The 17,871-nt window shown below is 36.8% G+C and overlaps 1 protein-coding gene across 1 annotated transcript; it reads right to left on the reverse strand.

Moving 5' to 3' along the window:
* Positions 1-3,208: 3,208 nt before the first annotated feature.
* On the reverse strand, positions 3,209-12,017 carry B3GALT1_1 (Beta-1,3-galactosyltransferase 1). The gene is made up of 3 exons (XM_051210402.1): positions 11,297-12,017; positions 11,065-11,258; positions 3,209-7,999 (listed from the first exon to the last, which is right to left on the reverse strand). The coding sequence occupies exon 3, from the start codon at positions 7,990-7,992 to the stop codon at positions 6,757-6,759; it is 1,236 nt and encodes a 411-aa protein (XP_051070389.1). The 5' UTR covers positions 7,993-7,999; positions 11,065-11,258; positions 11,297-12,017; the 3' UTR covers positions 3,209-6,756.
* Positions 12,018-17,871: the final 5,854 nt, after the last annotated feature.

A 17,871-nucleotide genomic window follows, 5' to 3' on the forward strand; every position in this document is an offset into this window, starting at 1 on the left:
AGATGAGTGAAGTTATCCATGCGTTCGGCTACCCCTATCCCTATCCGTAGTTCAGGTGTTGACGCAGACCAGTCCTGAGGCAACAACTTGCATTTAGAGGGGAGAAACGCATCCCAAATATCCTGGCATTGTTGCTGAATGCTACCAAAGGACTATGTATTTTATAAGCGTCTTCATCAAACAGAACTATGTCATCTGCGTATTCTAAGTCAGTAAGTGGGCCTCTTGGTAGGAGATCAACTCCCAAATATTAAGACAACGGGAACGTTATTTCCACCAGTAGGTCTATGATGGATTTGAACAAAAATGTAGATAGTGGACAACCTTGACGGACACCACTTGAGGTTGCAAAATCAGATGACAGTTCACCATAAGCTTTGACCCGACCAGTAGTGTTTGAGTAAAGAGCCCTTACAAGGTTTATGTACATTTGTGGTACACCTTTCAATGACAGACACTGCAGCAGAACTTCTTGGTCTACGGAGCCAAATGCTGCTTTTAAGTTGTAGTGCCAGTTATTTTGTTAAGCCCATATATCTTATTCTAGTTTTCGAATAGGCCAATATATTCATTCTACTCGAGTCACATTTTGACCTTGTTAATTATTCGCTTATCAGCCCTGACTGCTTTTGCATGAGTGTATGTGTGCGTACACTTCTTATCCCATTCATCACATGTCTGTAACTTATTTTTGTGTGACTATAAACATTGATTAACGCTTGGTTAAATGGTGCTGGCTCACACGCCTTCTCCATTACGCGTTATTTCGCTTCGCTCTCTTCTATTCGCTTCATCCCTCTGATTTCCTGTCCAGATCAGTGAGTGTACAAAATATAGGCATTCGAAAATCTATTCTCGCATTTGACTTATTTAATTTCACTAACGCGACCTAAGTCAGTCATTACATACGAGGATTGACGATATGTATATCTCAATAGCAATCAGAAACGATCTCACTGGAGTCAGATCCCGGGCCACTAAAAGGTTATGAACAAGGATCATTGTCGGACGCCGATAAGCATGCCTTTGTTCTAAAACCTGACGAATGGTGAACATGTGGTCGATGCAGCCACGACCAGGTCTGAAGCCAGCCTGATGTTCTCGTGTTCGCAGTTCACGAGTCTTTGTTAGGCGTCCAATAGTTATTGAGGCTGGTATTTTGGATGCTTTATTAGTCAAACTAATCCCTCTACGGTTATCATAGCATGATTTTTACCCCCTCTTATATATTGGAACAATCAGTGATTGTGACCAGTCAGATGGGATTACGTCCAACTCCCAGATTTTAGCTGAAATATTAGTTAACCTAATCGCCAAAACTGGACCACCATACATGAAGACCTCTGGAGCCAATCCATCAGGACCAGCTGTTCTTCCTTGTTTCAGATTAGCTGTTGCTTTTTGAACTTCAACTAGAGTTGAGGGAGCTACTCTAATGTTCCATTCAGGCTGTTTGAGAATGATGGGTAGTCGTAGAGTAGCTGAAGGCCAACTGAACTACTATTTGAAGTGTTCCGCCCATCGTTCTAAACGTCTAGACTGAGAGCGGATGAAAGTGTCGTCTTATTCCGAGGTCGTCTCACTTACACTTGACTTATTAATTCCAGCTTCTTTTATTAGTCTGAATAGCTGTCTGGTGTTACCTACAGCCGCTGTCTTTTGCACCTCTTTTGCTTTCGTTGCCCACCACTGCTTAGACTTTTGGCTAACCTAGATCTATAATCAGAAAGGGGTTTTGTGGATATTATAGTGATTTAATAGTCGAATTCATGAGTCAATTAAAGCCAGACCATCATGGAAAATCTGGATCTGACTTGTTTTAGCTCTTTATTGTGTTCACAGCCTGATGGGATGAGTTTACGAGAATCTATCAGTGCAATAGACTTAGTAGAAATCCATTGGTTTTGCGGAACCCTTTGGTTTAAATCACCAATAGATGTCGCTGCTGTTTCCACAGTTGTTCGTGTATCTTCTCAATCAACATCTGGGTTAGCCTCGTTTTCAGAATTACCTAAGTGTGAATTCAGTTGTTCATGGCATCTACTTTTGGCTTTCTCGTCACTGAGTTCAACTCTAATGGGTTTTCTTAATGTGGTTTTTCTGTGTCCGATGAGACGCAAGCAAATATGTGCTCGTATTGGAACATGATCAGAGTCTAAACACGTATTCCAGAACGAGCGACATGCTTCTATCGAGCCTCTCCAACTGACTGATGGCAATATGGTCTATTTGAGTCCATCATTGGTTTGTTGCACTGGATCCGCCATGTTAGACGTTGTATCACCTTATGCTTAAACTTAGTGCTTGCTAAAAATAAACGATTGTCTGAGCACAGTTGCAGCAGACGATTACCATTATCTGTTCGCTGAGCCGGAATACCAAAATACCCACCTCAATGTCTTTCTGCTTGGTTTAAGCTACCTACCTGGGCATTAAAGTCACCTGCTACGAGTACTATATCTGAACGTTCAACTTTATGAAGAAGTTCAGAAAGCTTTCTGTAAAAACCATTTTTCACTTCATCCAGATTACAGTCAGTGGGAGCGTAGGCAGAAACGACGAAAAGGCAACTACGTTTATCTCTATCCTTCCGAGTTCCTACGGAGCCGTTCAGCCGAACAACACATAGACGACTGTTAACGGGGACCCACTCTAATAGTGTTTGTCCTACCCTCTTACTGCGTGCTATGCCTACACTTGCCAGTCCACGAGAACGAGCCATCGGGTCGCCAGAGACACGGAGGGTGTGTCTCGTCGGCTCTCCGTTTTGGTGAGGTGAGGTCAAGTGAGTGACCGCACTAGGATCCTGTATGGGTGTTTCGGAGACAGCATAAATGAATGGTACGAGATTCTAGGGTTTTAACCAAAGAGACCTTCCAAGCCATCTCTACCTGACCAACTGACCCCTTCCAAATAGCACTCCCATTTTTCTTATACATTATGCAATCCATGTTAACAGCAAACTAGCTGCCTGATATTCACATTCATTTGATTTGCTAGTACCACTCACTTTTTATACTAAATAAATGACCCCTCCGTTTGATCATTTATAGAAAGTTTTTATAAAATTGATTACAACTATCACTGCGCAATTCACTATCGACCTATTTTAACACCACTCTAATATGTAACGACATTATTCACCCAGATTTTAGGATTACAACCTTACCAATTCACTAATAATTTGATTTTTTTTAAAACAACAAAATTAGGGAATACTGTGGTTGATATTGATGTTATATTCAAATATCAAAACCTACGAATTCATCTAAGGGAGTTATGATTAGGAACTAATTGAAAAGAGAAATATTTCTTTGTTGCATATATAATTTAAATGTCATCCAATTGTCTCTAGGGGCATGGTAGCGAGTTAAACTATCTGCCTTTCGTTTCGATTCTAGGATTGTATTAATCTGAGGCTTGTATTACTTCTGATTGCTGTCTATTATTTTCCTGATTAGATGTAAGTGGATTGTGTGCACTCGCTGGGTCGTCGACTGACCTTTTCTTTGGTTCTTCTCTTTTACAGTCCTCACTCATTCGTCTGTATGCTTCCCTAATGCACAAAGAACTCTCTGGCTAGATGCTAAAAAATCCAAAGAACATAAACAAATTCAAATTATTCACATAGACTCCAGTAGATTTATTGTTCAGAAATTTCTATTTTCAAACTTAAAACATCTAAAATAATATTTAAAAGGAAAACTTGTGAACAAAACGTTTGTTTGGTAGAATGATATTTACAGAAAAATAAATACGTATAGTCATGTAGTTAGTGAATTTTTACACCTGGCGAGTTCGATAAAGACTGAAATACTGATTCTTGTCTATAAATAAACAAACAGACTGATAGGTAGATGGATATTTTACCACTGACTGGTGTGCAAAGATTGAATCTAATACTTGTAATAAACTCTAATTCAGACCATTTTGCTGCCGAGAGTCTACTTATGAGACTTAATGTTGGATGGAATCAAAGCAATTAATTGCAAACTCCATCGCTTGTGGTTTAGACAACATTAATTGATGTAAAATTACACGAGCGCTTTGTTTACTGTTTCAGTTATTCAAACCAAAAATATTGTAGCACTTATTTTTATTAATCAGTAAGTCATTTTGTAGAATATTGTTATATAATGGTTTTCTAAGCTGTTATTCATGGAAAGTAGATCAAATTTTCTATATAAAAAACATTTGGTTTTTAAAAGAAACCGCATTAGAATTTACAACGTTAATTCTACCAGGATGAAATATTTCCTAGAACCAGTGTACTTCTATAAAAACCCAATTTTTGCTAAAGAGTAGACTATCATTTTTCTTCTGTATGGTTGACTTCAGTAATAGTTAAATGAAAGACTAATAAATAGGTGTTCTCCAGTTGGAATACCATTAGAAACCAGGGAATTCTGGAGAGCTATTCCGTCCTAGTATGTGTTGGGATGTTATATTCTAAAAATACAAGAGTTATGGTTGTGATCGCATCCAATATCAGTACGGGACTCCCTCGCACTGTACACCTATGACCTCGGCTGGTACCGAACCCCGAAACTTCAGGTCTGATGGCTGGTTTACCTAATAATAATCTTACTTATTTAACTATGAAATATTGAAGAATTCGTACCCTGAAGGACCAAAATTTATTCAACACTATGAGTGCCTAAACAGAAGCAAATAATTCTCTTAAGGAATAACTGTTCGATCTTTTGACCTAAAAGCAACTTTAAAAGATACACTATGCCGTTAGCGTTTCATTACTGAGACTTTGCATTGAAAGACTACACGCATATATATTTTGTATGACTTTCATAATCCGAAGCTTATACAAAGTTAGACGGGAGTACATTTAACTTTGATGAATCTTTAATTCTTCTCAATGAGAATTTCCCATAGATTCTTAGTTCCGATCAAATCATCTCAAAAACAACATATATGGAACAAAAGATGTGATTCTCATTTCATACACATAAACATAATTAATTAAGAGCTTATTTACAAATAGTTATAATAATCGAAAAACTAAAGAAAATCAGAACAGTTGCGCTCAGTACTAGATAGTACTCGTATATCTACATATAGAACTACTCGACAGATTAACCAGTTTTTATAAAAGAATTTGGATAAGATCTTAAGAAATAATAAACGACATTCAGGATGTTTTTATCTATTTCAGTTTAAGATCTATTACTCGGGCACTGTACTGCTTTACTCCTAGTAGTCAGAGTGTATATTTGCATTTATAAAGATATTGATACTGAACGATATGCTTAGGAAATATTTAGGAATATAAAACAGTTATTTAGCAAGTCATGCGTAACTGACTTTTTAAGAAATAATTTACATAATACAAGCACTCGGAAAGTTCAACCGCCAAGTTCGGTTTCATTTGTAAATTCTTCAATTTTAAAAGAGTATGAGCTGCGATGGTAAACTTTCCCAGTAGCAATAACTGTATCAAATAAAGGTTTGTTTTTTCGAGACCACTTATAAAGGTGGGACAAAATTGTAACCAAAAAACTATTACTTATGGATAACAACTTTCGTCACCTATGGAGAAGGCGAAATATCCGTTCATCAATCAAAGGACGAGTATACTGCGCAGCAGTTCATTCTGGTTTAATTTACGACTGAGAAATGTGGCCACTAAGAGTAGAGGATACTCGTAAGTTACTAATATTTGACCACAGATCTCTTAGAAATATTGCTCGCATCTGCTGGGATCACCAGGTAAGTAATAGTGAGGTTAGACGCAGGATATTAGGGAATAATGGTAAATCAGTTGATGGGGTTGTAAATCTCCATCGACTGAGATGGGTAGGCTACGTGTTGCGTATGTGTGGACACCAGTTACCACGACGCGCAATGCTGACAAGTGTTGGGGATGGTTGGAAGAGAGTTAGGGGTGGCCAGACTAAAACGTGGCATCAGTCCTTGAAGTCACTAACTTCTGGTATGAGCCATGTTGGTAGATACAGACTACTTGGTTGGGGTCCGCGCGACTATAGTAACCAATGGTTGGAGACTCTGGGTGATATGGGTGAATCGATCACAATGGTGTAGGTGTATACACTCTTCGTTTTCGTTTAAACTGTGAGATTAAAATTACTTTATATCTTTCTTTCTACGAATTAGTTTTTTCTTGCTGTACTTTATCCTTATACACAATCTTTCATATATTACTACCAGTGAAGTAACTACTTCTATGGATTCGGTGTTCATCTTGTTGTGCTAATGAGGTGCTGCAACTTGCACCGATGCATATATATGCCTGGCCCTACGTTGTAGTTTTCTGATCGATTATTTATTGAATCGTCATTTGGTATGGGGAGTATATAAAACAGCTCAAGACTTCACAACAGTAAATGAGATTTTATATGTGCGTACACAGAAATTCATTACTGGTTAAGTATAGATTATTTTGATCACTAAATATATTTATTAGTCTATCAAGAATTTTATTTAAAGTAGTATTTGTAACGATAATTGGGAATATCTGAGTAAGTATTCAGAACGAATATTTTCTTGTTTCATATATATCACATAATTATAAAAGTATGCACAATTAGAATACAAATTATTAGGACGGGTGATACTCAACAACAATACAAAAGGCAAATAAAAATGACGTTTTCTATAAATTGTCTACCAGTTTTATCTTGATTGATAGTTGAATAGATCGAGGAACAATGATTTAAAAAAGGAAGAGAAATGTGATAAGTATCGATCTAATAGTACAAAAGAAGACAAGCAAATGGTAAATTAAACAAGAGACTGTACACAAAATGTTGAGCATTTTAGGCGGTCCCATAAGAAGAATTGTGAAGCAGATTTGCCAAAACCATGACTAGAAATCATTTCATATATCTCAGATGAATTTAAATTTACAGGGTGGAATGTGTAAACTTTTTTTAAATGCATTGGTACATGCAATAACTTTTTAAGTATTATTCCCAGGTAGACATCATCAAACCGAAGATATTTTGTATAACGCATAGCTACATTTAATTCACGTGCCAAATCCATTGATAAAAAGAAATTACCTCCTGCCACATATGGAGGATAGTAACGTGGAGCATATTCTTTATCATCAACCAACCACTTTTCGTGACTACCAATATTCTTACGAACTGGTCCTGCATTATACCAGACATAACCACTGATCAAAAGTTTACGCAGCTCTGTGCTTAAACCTTCAATATAAGCAACCACATTTTTTGGATAGATAAAATAATCATCATCAACAAACATAATAATTGGGACATTTGAACAATATTTTACTGCCCAATTAATGCCAAACATAATTTTATATGTACTATTATAATAGTGATCGAGAAAATCTTGTTGAATTATATCATGATATGCATAAGATTCATTTTTTAATATGTATTTTAAACGTTCATTATTAGATGGGACATTACCAAGAAGGAAAAGATGGATGACACGACGTCCACCCCAACAAAGATCATTGCCCCATGTTAAGCGTATTGCATCTCTGCGTAGAAAATTTGATGGAGCAGATTTGATGAGAATCATTAGTTCTGGAGCTCCTCCTGTTTCTAAGAGAATGTTTCTACATTTTTGATGCTCACTCATAAGTATTGGAAATTTTGGGTCATTTATTGGACGAGATGTTACAGTCAAGTTTGAAAGAACCTGTCCAACTAGTTTTGGCATATCTATCATCATTGGATACTCCAAATCATCAGAACCAGAAGAAAAGACAGGATTTATGAATATCCGATGTGTGTTATTAGATGTTGACAAATTGTATTGTTCTTTTGAAAAAGTAGGATCAAAACTCCAGTCACGAGTTAATGTGATATTTCCAGGGATCATGTTTACATAAGCTATATCAATTGACTTAGGAACATTCTTGGCTACAGATGAGTAATTATATATGATGATTACTAGTTGAAGTATTAACGTGACAGTGAACAGCGTAGCAGCAACTGTTACTACACTTAATCTGCACGTTCGAATCCTAATATGACTCATTATGATCCTATATATAAAAAATAGCAGGGGTTTGGTAAATTAACAGCTTGAAGTAAATGGGAATAGATCATTAGCAGTTCGAAAGACAGACAACTTGTTACCAGGTATGACCTTAATTTTTCGGTCCATTGCTGTGAAATGTACGCATAGTGTGAATAATGAAGTGGTAGCTTAATGGTTAGAGCACCTGGCTTTTAACCGTTAGTCTATAGGTTATAATTCAATATACCGATTTCCTTTTGGATATCTAAGTAATATTGTTGCTGCTCACACTCAAATATAGTGAAGTACATAAACTAGCACTTGATAAATAGGTCACAATGTTATGCTGCAAATAAAACTGATTATTGATATGAAGCGGAAAAGAGCAATATTATTAATGGATTTGACATGATAATCGTTTGGTTTAACATTTGATAATTTCAGTGCGTTATTCTATTGTATTCTGATAATTCCTGTTACGCATTCACTCGGTTTTCAAATTTGTTCAACATGAACTTAAATTTGCCTTTAAGTAACAAATGTTTAAAAGTAATCAATAACCACTGAGAAAATTTATATGTAAAGAGTGGTTGTTTTTTCACAAAATATATTCTCCGAAGTTGTAGGATAGAGTTGCTTCCCTTTTGCCTTTCCAATAGCTACGCCTAGGTTATGGACATCAGGGGCAGTATTAAAGAAAAATCCTATGTATTTACTGATCAAGTCAAATGTTGAGTTACTATTGCATTAATCTTTGAAATTACGTAGTAGCAAGCAGAATATAGCTATTGTCCTATTACATTTGAGTCAACTTAGGAGTTATGAATTCGCCAGGGTGAATCTCCGGGGTAATAGGAATTAAGGAGCAAAGACACGAAAACAGAACACGGTTGTTCCTTAGAACTTAAGGATCTTATTTTCTTAATTTGATTGCCTTTTAAGAACTTCATGTCAAACTTTATATACTTACATCGCAAACTAATCTTTATTGGATTTCTGCGACTTACACCACTACACTTAGTGTGCTTTCAGAAGCACCACATTCAGTTAAGAGCTACGAAAGAAGTGTTTTTACAGTACTATATAGTGAATAAATTAGTGACTCACTAAATAATGATATGAAATCCAAACCTCTACTAACTTAGAGCACACTTAATCTTAACGGTGGTCTAGTGGTTGAAACAATAATCTTTCAACGGAAAAGTTGCAGGTTCAAACCTCTTTCTACCTGATTTAACCTAGACAGCAAGGTGATATCAGTAGCATACACGCAAAATGAACAGATTAAACTGTAGGACATTTGCCCTAGCCACTAATATTCGAGAATATAAATAAACAATAAAAAGTTAAATCTCCGCTACCACAAACGATGATGAAATCGAAAATGCATGACTTTATATGATACTTTGGAGTAACTTTCAAAATTAACAACAAATTGGGTAACCGTAATGAGTCATAATTTAGTAGCTATTAACGTTTGCAATTTTGAAGTAATGCTTTAAATTTTTTGATTTAGTGCTTAACGAGAAAACATTTCTTAGCAAATACTATTGTCAGCAAAATTTTCATGTAGGTATACGAAAGTGAGAAACGGAAAAAGTAATTTCATTCTTTATGATTTTTACACAACAGCTGGTCACATCAGAAAGAATGATGTGCAGTAGATGGACAAAATAAATGTCAACCCTTTATAAATCAGGAAAGTATGAGTACTACTAAGTGTTGAAGCACAAATACTAAAGTTCTAACCAAATAGGATTTCACCTACAAGAGTGACTGAAAGTTAGAAACCGCTGTTTTGATCCAATATATTGAGTCGGTAGGGTTGTTTTGACTGGTATGGTATCCCACCACTGATTTTGACATTCTAATTTTTTTAAATTGGGAATATTATTGATGACAGTGGAAAACTACACACAAAATATGGGTTTAAAAGTACAGACAAAGTCTAACAATGGGAAATATTGAACGATACCAAGTACAAATAAGAAATGAATGGGTTTTTGCCACATGGACTAATTTTGAGCCGTTTTATGTCGTCTTCGATCAACCGATTTGACGTTTTCAACAAGCACCCTACGTCTATCGTGAGCAGTACTCATGAGACGAAATCATATACGATCTTGTGGCCAGTTTTGATACGAACTACCCCGAATAACAATCTTTTAATATGCAGATGTAAATTTTAGCATGGGGTTTAAGTAACCAGTGTCTTCATACCATCTTTTCAGTAGACAAAGCTAATTATATCCTTGGGACTGAGAGATATAATCAAAAACTAATGATATAGAGATTTAAATAGAACGTATAGCACTTTATTGATGGGTAGGACAAAAACCACGTTTAGATTAGAGGCACTCACTTGTCAGGAACTAGTACGTGCCATCGAAACTTTTAGGGAGCAATAATGTTCGACCAAATCTCCCTACACGTCATAAAGAACACCTTACTTGGTGTTTAACATGGTTTCACTTTGGTATTTGCTAAGGTATACTTACATCACGGTCAAATATGGCTTACGTAACTGACCAATGGGAACCGACCTCGCTTTTATTCCTACTCACATATGTACAAATACATACAAACATCCGTAATACTAATGAGCGGAGAAATAAAGAAGCCTTTAGTTAATTACATAATTCAACGTAGACCAGTATTACGATGTCTCCTACGGATATCGTAAAGAAGTAAACTTAGTAATGAAAGGCGGTGATCACTAAATGTAGAATATGGCCGCAAAAACCATGTTCTGGGTCTGAGTGGCGTAAAACGAGTTACGACCACAAAGGTTACAAATATGGTTATGGGCTGGAATACACTACGACATAAGGATCTAGTGGATTAATTGGATATAAATCGTTCGTTTCTGAGGCTTTCTCAGACAACAAAGGTCTGACGAGTTACACTTCCGGACCTTTCGTCGATAATACACAAACATTTCCGCTGTCAATTTGGTTAATATGTGACAGTAATTTCAATTTAGGGATTATGATAAATACGCTTATGATTTAAGTCAATTGAGTGCGTAGATAAATTTTTACATTAAGATTGGAGGTGAAATAAGTTAGTGCTAAATGAAACGCCACTGACCTTTATAATCCCACCCAGAACAACAATGATCGATGTTGTCAGCACGGCTATTCATTGCTTTTTATTCTAAACGGCTGGAAATAAACTCAACTCCGGTTCGTAATTTCGGTAGTCAACTTAGCGACCAATCAGGATGAAGCGGGAACCACCATTCCCGCCATCTTTGTATGTAATGGAGGTTAGCTTGCCTCGTCCTATTGTTACATTAGCAACACAGTTAGATAGAAACGACCTTTGGTTTGAAATTATTGGTTAACTGATTGGTTCGATCAGTACATTTAATTGGGCAGTTGCAGTTAGTTAGAAACTAATTGAGCTGAGAATATACACGCATCTCATCGGGAGACTTACACCAACGGCAATTTCAGTCAATTGATTGAGTTGCCCATTACACTATGTTTTTTCGCTGACGTTTTGGTGTTAATGCAACATTTAGCCCTTTAGTGTGCCAAAATTCCGTATTTTATGTGATCCTCTAAATGTTGACGCCAATGTTTTTCAACCAGTTTTGTTTTCCCGGCCTTTTCTACTGCTATTCAGGTCGGTGTATGCTTCCTGACATACTTACGTGCTTTATGTGGCAAAATGTCAAACCATTTTGACTTGAATACCTTTTGTAGATATCATACACTAGCGTCAGCCTATTTTGCTAAATTCAATGTTGCTGCCACGTGGGATTTTCTAACTTTCAGAATATTTGTTTCTAAGTGTTATTTATGATTTTACCGGGGATCATGAGAGAAAACGTACTTTGATCTTTTATTTTCCCTAATATTATGGTGTCCTACTTTCTGGGACCTGGGACCAAGTCAAAATAACCATGACTATTATTAAGCTTCCTACAACTTAGGATATCATTCTAGCACACAATACACGTGTCCGGTATGAGGTAGTCCGACACGGTGAATAAAAATTACAGTTACAGCAAAATTCACAGGATAATATAGTTTTTTAATAAAAATCACGCTACAGTATGGCAAGCTCATTGACTGCGTGAACGTAGATATGAACGTTATTCCTACCTACCATACACTTTGTTGACGTAACAGTTATAATTATTTCTACATTCGGATGGAACACACCTCAACTCGACTACGAGTGGACTGCCTGGAGGATATTTAATTACCAGGTGATAATTGAGAAAACTGAAGTCTCTGTTTTTATTTAAATCATCAGGATGTATCAACAGACTCTCTAGAACCCGAAACAACGAGTAGAAGCCATCGGTTCAACGGTTGTAACCACTTTAGATACTCACCAAAGCCAAATCAACTTACAGGCGCAAGGGACCAGCCTAATCTCTTTCCAGTCTTCAGAGGTATAGATAGCAAAGACTCAGCCTGTTACAAATCAGTCGCATTACTCGCAAACTATTAAAGTTGATGGAAAAACTGTGTATTGCGAGGATACATGCACAAAAACAAAGTACTACATGAATACCATTACGGGTTTTGAAAAGTCAGGTCCAGCGTGTTCAACCCTCTCATAGCAAAGGATAGCTGGACTATTCGCTTGGAATAAAAGATACAGATAGATGTATTATTCTTTAGAATCGCGAGAGCCTTCTGCACATTAGTGTATGTGCTCCTTGTGGAATTCACTTTGTCCTGTAGGTATTCTGCTAGAACTGTGAACGCGATACTGAAGACCACAGAGTCTATATGAAAGAAAAAGTCAGAACAAAGACAACTTGGCTTTAGACTTTATCCGTTTCTAAACGTAAAAATAACAATTTCATTGGGACATTAATTAAGAGGATTATGGTCATTAGGTGGAACTCACAAACATATCAATCAGTATTGCATGTCTTATCGAAATGAATAAAAATTATGAGTCATATTTATATAATGAGGTAATAATGTCCTTCAACTGGCAGTTCATATGCAATAGAGATAGTCAACAGGAACATCAAAACATATTGACATGGCGGGCACTTACACAACGATTTGGTTGGTTGTTTTTGGACATATCTAACACTCCTCAAAGAGCACCTTGAGAAGATGGGATTCACAGCCATACTTCTATCTTGTTCCCACAAAAATTATGACTTATGCTTCTATCAATTATCACGTGAAAAATCCTAAACCAGAACATCTAATATGTGACTTTGTTGCTGTGCCAAGTCAATTACACGTCAACCAGCACCGCCAGCGTTGAGTCAACCTTGAATCTTCATTTATTCTTGATGTAAGAGCTTCTCGTTTATCTATTTTCGTTAAGTTCAGAACGTAGTGTCCGCCTCCACACATGCTAAACAGTCACAGTAACGAGTGTTTCGCAAGGGACTATCTTAAGTCCACTTCCCTCCATGATCTTTATTGATGAACCAGTTATCTCCTCAGAGCGCGATCTCAGACTAGCTATCCAAGCCGGAGCGATAACAGTCACCTCAGTACACAGCTTCAAGAGATTTGACAAACACGCACATATTCACGTATAACCATCTCTTACTTGGACCAGTTGTGCTTGATGCATGCCCAATAACCTACGCATCGTTATCATTATCATGTATCGGTAACTAGTTGCTGTCTCGTTTATTATAGTTTATTTCCCCTTTTATCTTTACACTTTCGTTTTCTCAGACTGCTTGTATTACTTATCGATCAAGTTATTTGTTATTCTTGAAATCGTCTCCCGCTCTTGGAACTTGAATCATCACTTCGTTATTTTCTCATTACAACCAACCAACCTCCTACCTGATAATGTGATAGCTGCTGGTATCCAGAATCCTTACAGTCCTGGAACAAACTCGCTTACTGAGATGATTAGAAGTAGTCGAATTCATATGGAAACAAAGAAGTCCAGTAGTGCAATTTGAGGCAGGTAGAACTTCATGAGTACAAATGAACGTATTATATTTATAATTCGTAACCAAGGGACAATCAATCACAAAGGAATCATTATTTCGTAAAAAAGCCAATTCGCCATGGCTTAAATGAAAATTCAAACTTTTGTAATCGATTGTACTTCTCCTTAGGTTCGTCATGTGTTTGTTAGACTATGTGTTGGATGTAGACTCTATGTTACCGAGAATATACTCAATGGTATTCGAATTAACAACAAAGATTAGAGCGGACTCACGTGGTCCCTGGAATTGTATATGGTCATCAGGTCGGTTATTAATTAAATAATTGGTATTTAGAACTCGATTAGTAGATTTTCCAACATTCTGCACCACGATCTCCGTAGCTGATATAAGATGATTTCCACGATAATATGTAGCCTCATATTCGAACGGGGAATTCTTCCTTTTAATAGCTTTAATGGAGTTTCTTTCATTACAGAATGTCCGACATTTCTATATTGCAGTAGGAATGTTTTTACTTTCCTATTCAGTAAGCCAGATGCTGAAGTAGCAATGGAATTGATAGCAATTTTCAATGTCCCGACAAAAGTTTCTGCCTAAACATTAGAAATAAGTGTTTCGGAGAGGTAAATAAATGTTTGCACCCTAAACCATTCAACCAGGAAGTAACAGTCATTTTCACTCACTGTACCGTAGGAACTCCCTCCCGATTGAAGGCTTTTTTCAAAGATTGGATTGTGAAGTCTGAATTCTGTGGTGTTGTGAAAAGAAACTTCTGGACACTTAGAAGAGGAATCGACCACAACAATTATGGTTGTTGTATTTATTCGATACAACTTCTTAAGTTTATAGTTGTTGTGAAGTAGATTCTTAGTGCGCTTGGTGTAAACTGTGACTTTGAGAACGTAAGTACGTACGTCAAGTTTGTTCCAGGCGTCAGGAGCTTCAAAGCTGTGCCCTGAGAGCGAGATTCTGAAAAAACAAGAAACAAAGGTACAGAAAGGCACTTGTATTTGAGCACTTAGCAATGCTTAACATTTTTTAGTGTAACAGACAGAGGTATGACAAATTAATACATTAAACTCATACTAGATGTGTTGCAAGAGTGAAATATGATTAGAGCCTCCAGATGAGAGAAGCACCAATAAAAAACATTTAGTTATGATAGTTAACAAGGTGGAGTGGATTCAAATGATGGAAGAGAAGTCGAAATTAGAATAAGGCTGTTTATTGGGACGGAAATTGCATCAAGAGAGTAAAGTGTTAAGATAACTAACAACTATATCTTTTATTGTCTGATTTTTTTATGGTTTTTATCACCTGATTCCAGCCACGCAGTCCTAGTGTAAAAGTTTGATTTAGCGTGTTGTAGGTTGTCTTAGTAAAATAGCCAATGCAGGACAAAATTAAAAACATGAATCTGAATGGTAAGCGTGGGTAAACAACCTCAATATTACGGACTAATTAACTCGTTATCAATAGTAAAGAGTCTGGTACAAATAAAGCTTTCTGCCCCACAAACATGTTTGGATTGAAGTCATCATCCTCACCATTATTACTTGCTGGTCAGTAACTCCACCCTCTCTTCTTTTGTTATCTTAGGCTAAATAATATACCTCACACTAGGTTCTGTGTTTCACATACTGTTGGAAAACACTATTTCCATAAGTACCATTTTACAAGCTTATCAGGCAATTACCAATTATGGACTGTGGGTAAGGTATCAATGCAATACTTTAAATGATTAAAGTATGAAGTATGGGTTGCCGATCAAAGTATAAGCATTAAGACAAGTATAATGCAGGATAGCTGTTTGCCAAAGTAAACGGAAAGTAAAGGAATACATCAGTTATAAATAAGACAATGAGTGGTGAAATAAAATTAATGGTAAGTCAACATAGTGTTCGGAAGAGGAGAAAGCTGATGAATAATAGACAAGAAGAAACTCATATTAACTTGGTACTGATATTATTTTATGCTATCCTAACCTGCTGATGGGTTATAGGTTCGAAAGACTCAAGAAAACTGGTAGTGAATAGTAGATTGTGCGGTTCTCTTGACAACTTTTTAAGGTAGTAGTGAGCTTCTCTTAGCGGACGATTATAGTTGAACAGCATCGATAGGTCCAGTGAGCTATCTGTCTAGTTTAAGTAAACAATTAAGGCTGGAAAAGTTTTTAATACAACTGCATAGTAGGAAAGTAAGGAAAGCTGAAATTAGAGTCTAATTTGGTCTATCCATGTTGAAGGCCTATGATGTCTGAGTTGGACGCAGATGTGTTCAACTGTGCCAGATCAGTGCAAGCGAGGGCTTCATCAAAAAGTCTTGCAAATGTGTGTAATCTATCTACCATGTGTGTTTCAGAAGGAAGACTGCTCCATATTAACGCATAATTGATAAAAGTCTTCCCTAGTTTTTTATTTGTATTTCTCAACTTTGACCGTGAATACTTTGACCCGATGGTCGTACTCATATGATTTTTGGGCAAGAACTATATCACATTTAAAATAAGCAAGGTTTTTGAGGAGTTTGAAGGAGAGAATCAAATTGGACCTAAGCCTTACTTTCCGTAACAGAAAGAGAACAGTGAAAATCCCTCTGCAGCTTCTTTGTTGAACAGTATTTTCATTTATTTGTTCCTTCTCCCTTTTGTGTATTCCAACCTTTGTTTCGATCTCGTTTAACCATGTCTTTTGTTCTTCAGTCTTCCCCGTTTGAGCTTTTATTATGTGATTTTGATTAAAGACTTATTTTTGTTACCTAATTTTCTATTGCATGTTGCCGGACCATTGACAGTAAGGTTGTGTTTGACTAAGCTCAAGGTCACGGCGTGGTTCATTTTGTGACTGTTAACCTTCTGACTGTCTGCTTGGGAGAATTGTTGCAATCCCCGCAGATAGATATTTGATCCCATCTGATTGGGAATATTTGTATTGATTCTCAGGTATCAAACCCTTTAGTATTAACTGTCTCTTTCATTGTTTAGCGCGCTACTTTGCGTTAGAGAAACTTCTGACTGTATAGCACAGGCTGTACTGTTTGAGGTATTTTGTATTTTTGATGTAATTTGTTCTGTTTTCTTAATTAGAACCGTTTATATTGAGCACAGAGTTTGTGTTTTGATATAATATAATACGAGTATCTCAAAGATGCGTTGTGAGCTATACAGAGGAACTTGGTCTGGTCTAATCGAATAAATTTTGGGTTCGTCAGTCCGTTGTTCCAACCGAATATTGGCTGTTCGGTCGTTACAGTTCTCAAACGAACAGTAATCTCAAGTGACAAATTCTGGAATGCCTGGAAAGCGCAATAAGGTCAACGAAAACTTGGCATTGGGCGACGGAGAAATGGAATCGGATGCACCTCCAGATGTACGGCAAGTCAAATTAGATACATTTTCATGTCACGGCTCTAATGTTAGTTTAGTAAGTAGACGTGGTAAAGTTAGCTCTGGGATTACCTTAGCTGAGTTGAAAGAAAGACAGTTATTAGAAATGAGAGACTTGAAAGATAGATAGAGGAAACAACTACTGTGCTTTCAGAGAGTTTGGGTCGTTAAGGCTGAACGAAAGCACGTGTAGTAAGTTATCTTCTGTTCCTTACTGTGATGACAAAGAAAAGGAGCACGTTCACAGGTTCGTAAGTCCTTCTCATGACCTTAGGACAAAGTCTCTAGAAAAGTCAAAACTGCTAGATTATTCGGGAACGAAGAAGAAGGAAGTGACCTTGGAATCTCTTAGTGTAGGTCTTGAACTTCCAAAGGTAGAGCTAAGTACCTTTGATGGACAACCAGCTAAATACTGGAAATTTATTAGACAATTTGATTTATATGTGGTTTCCAAGGTTGAAGACGATGGTCAACGGCTCTTGTACTTGTTACATTATTGTAAAGGCAAGGCTCGAGAGGCCATAGAGGAATGCATAATGCTTCCACCATCGTCGGGTTATCGTAGAGCGTGCGATATATTGAAACGGTTGTTCGGTAGAACACACGAAATATG

Source organism: Schistosoma haematobium, chromosome ZW, assembly GCF_000699445.3.
Source record: "Schistosoma haematobium chromosome ZW, whole genome shotgun sequence".
In the NCBI taxonomy this organism is placed as follows: Eukaryota; Metazoa; Platyhelminthes; class Trematoda; order Strigeidida; family Schistosomatidae; genus Schistosoma; species Schistosoma haematobium.

Bases quoted from the DNA above. Each gene is read 5' to 3' on its own strand.
- B3GALT1_1 (XM_051210402.1), bottom strand. From the start codon at position 7,992: ATGAGTCATATTAGGATTCGAACGTGCAGATTAAGTGTAGTAACAGTT.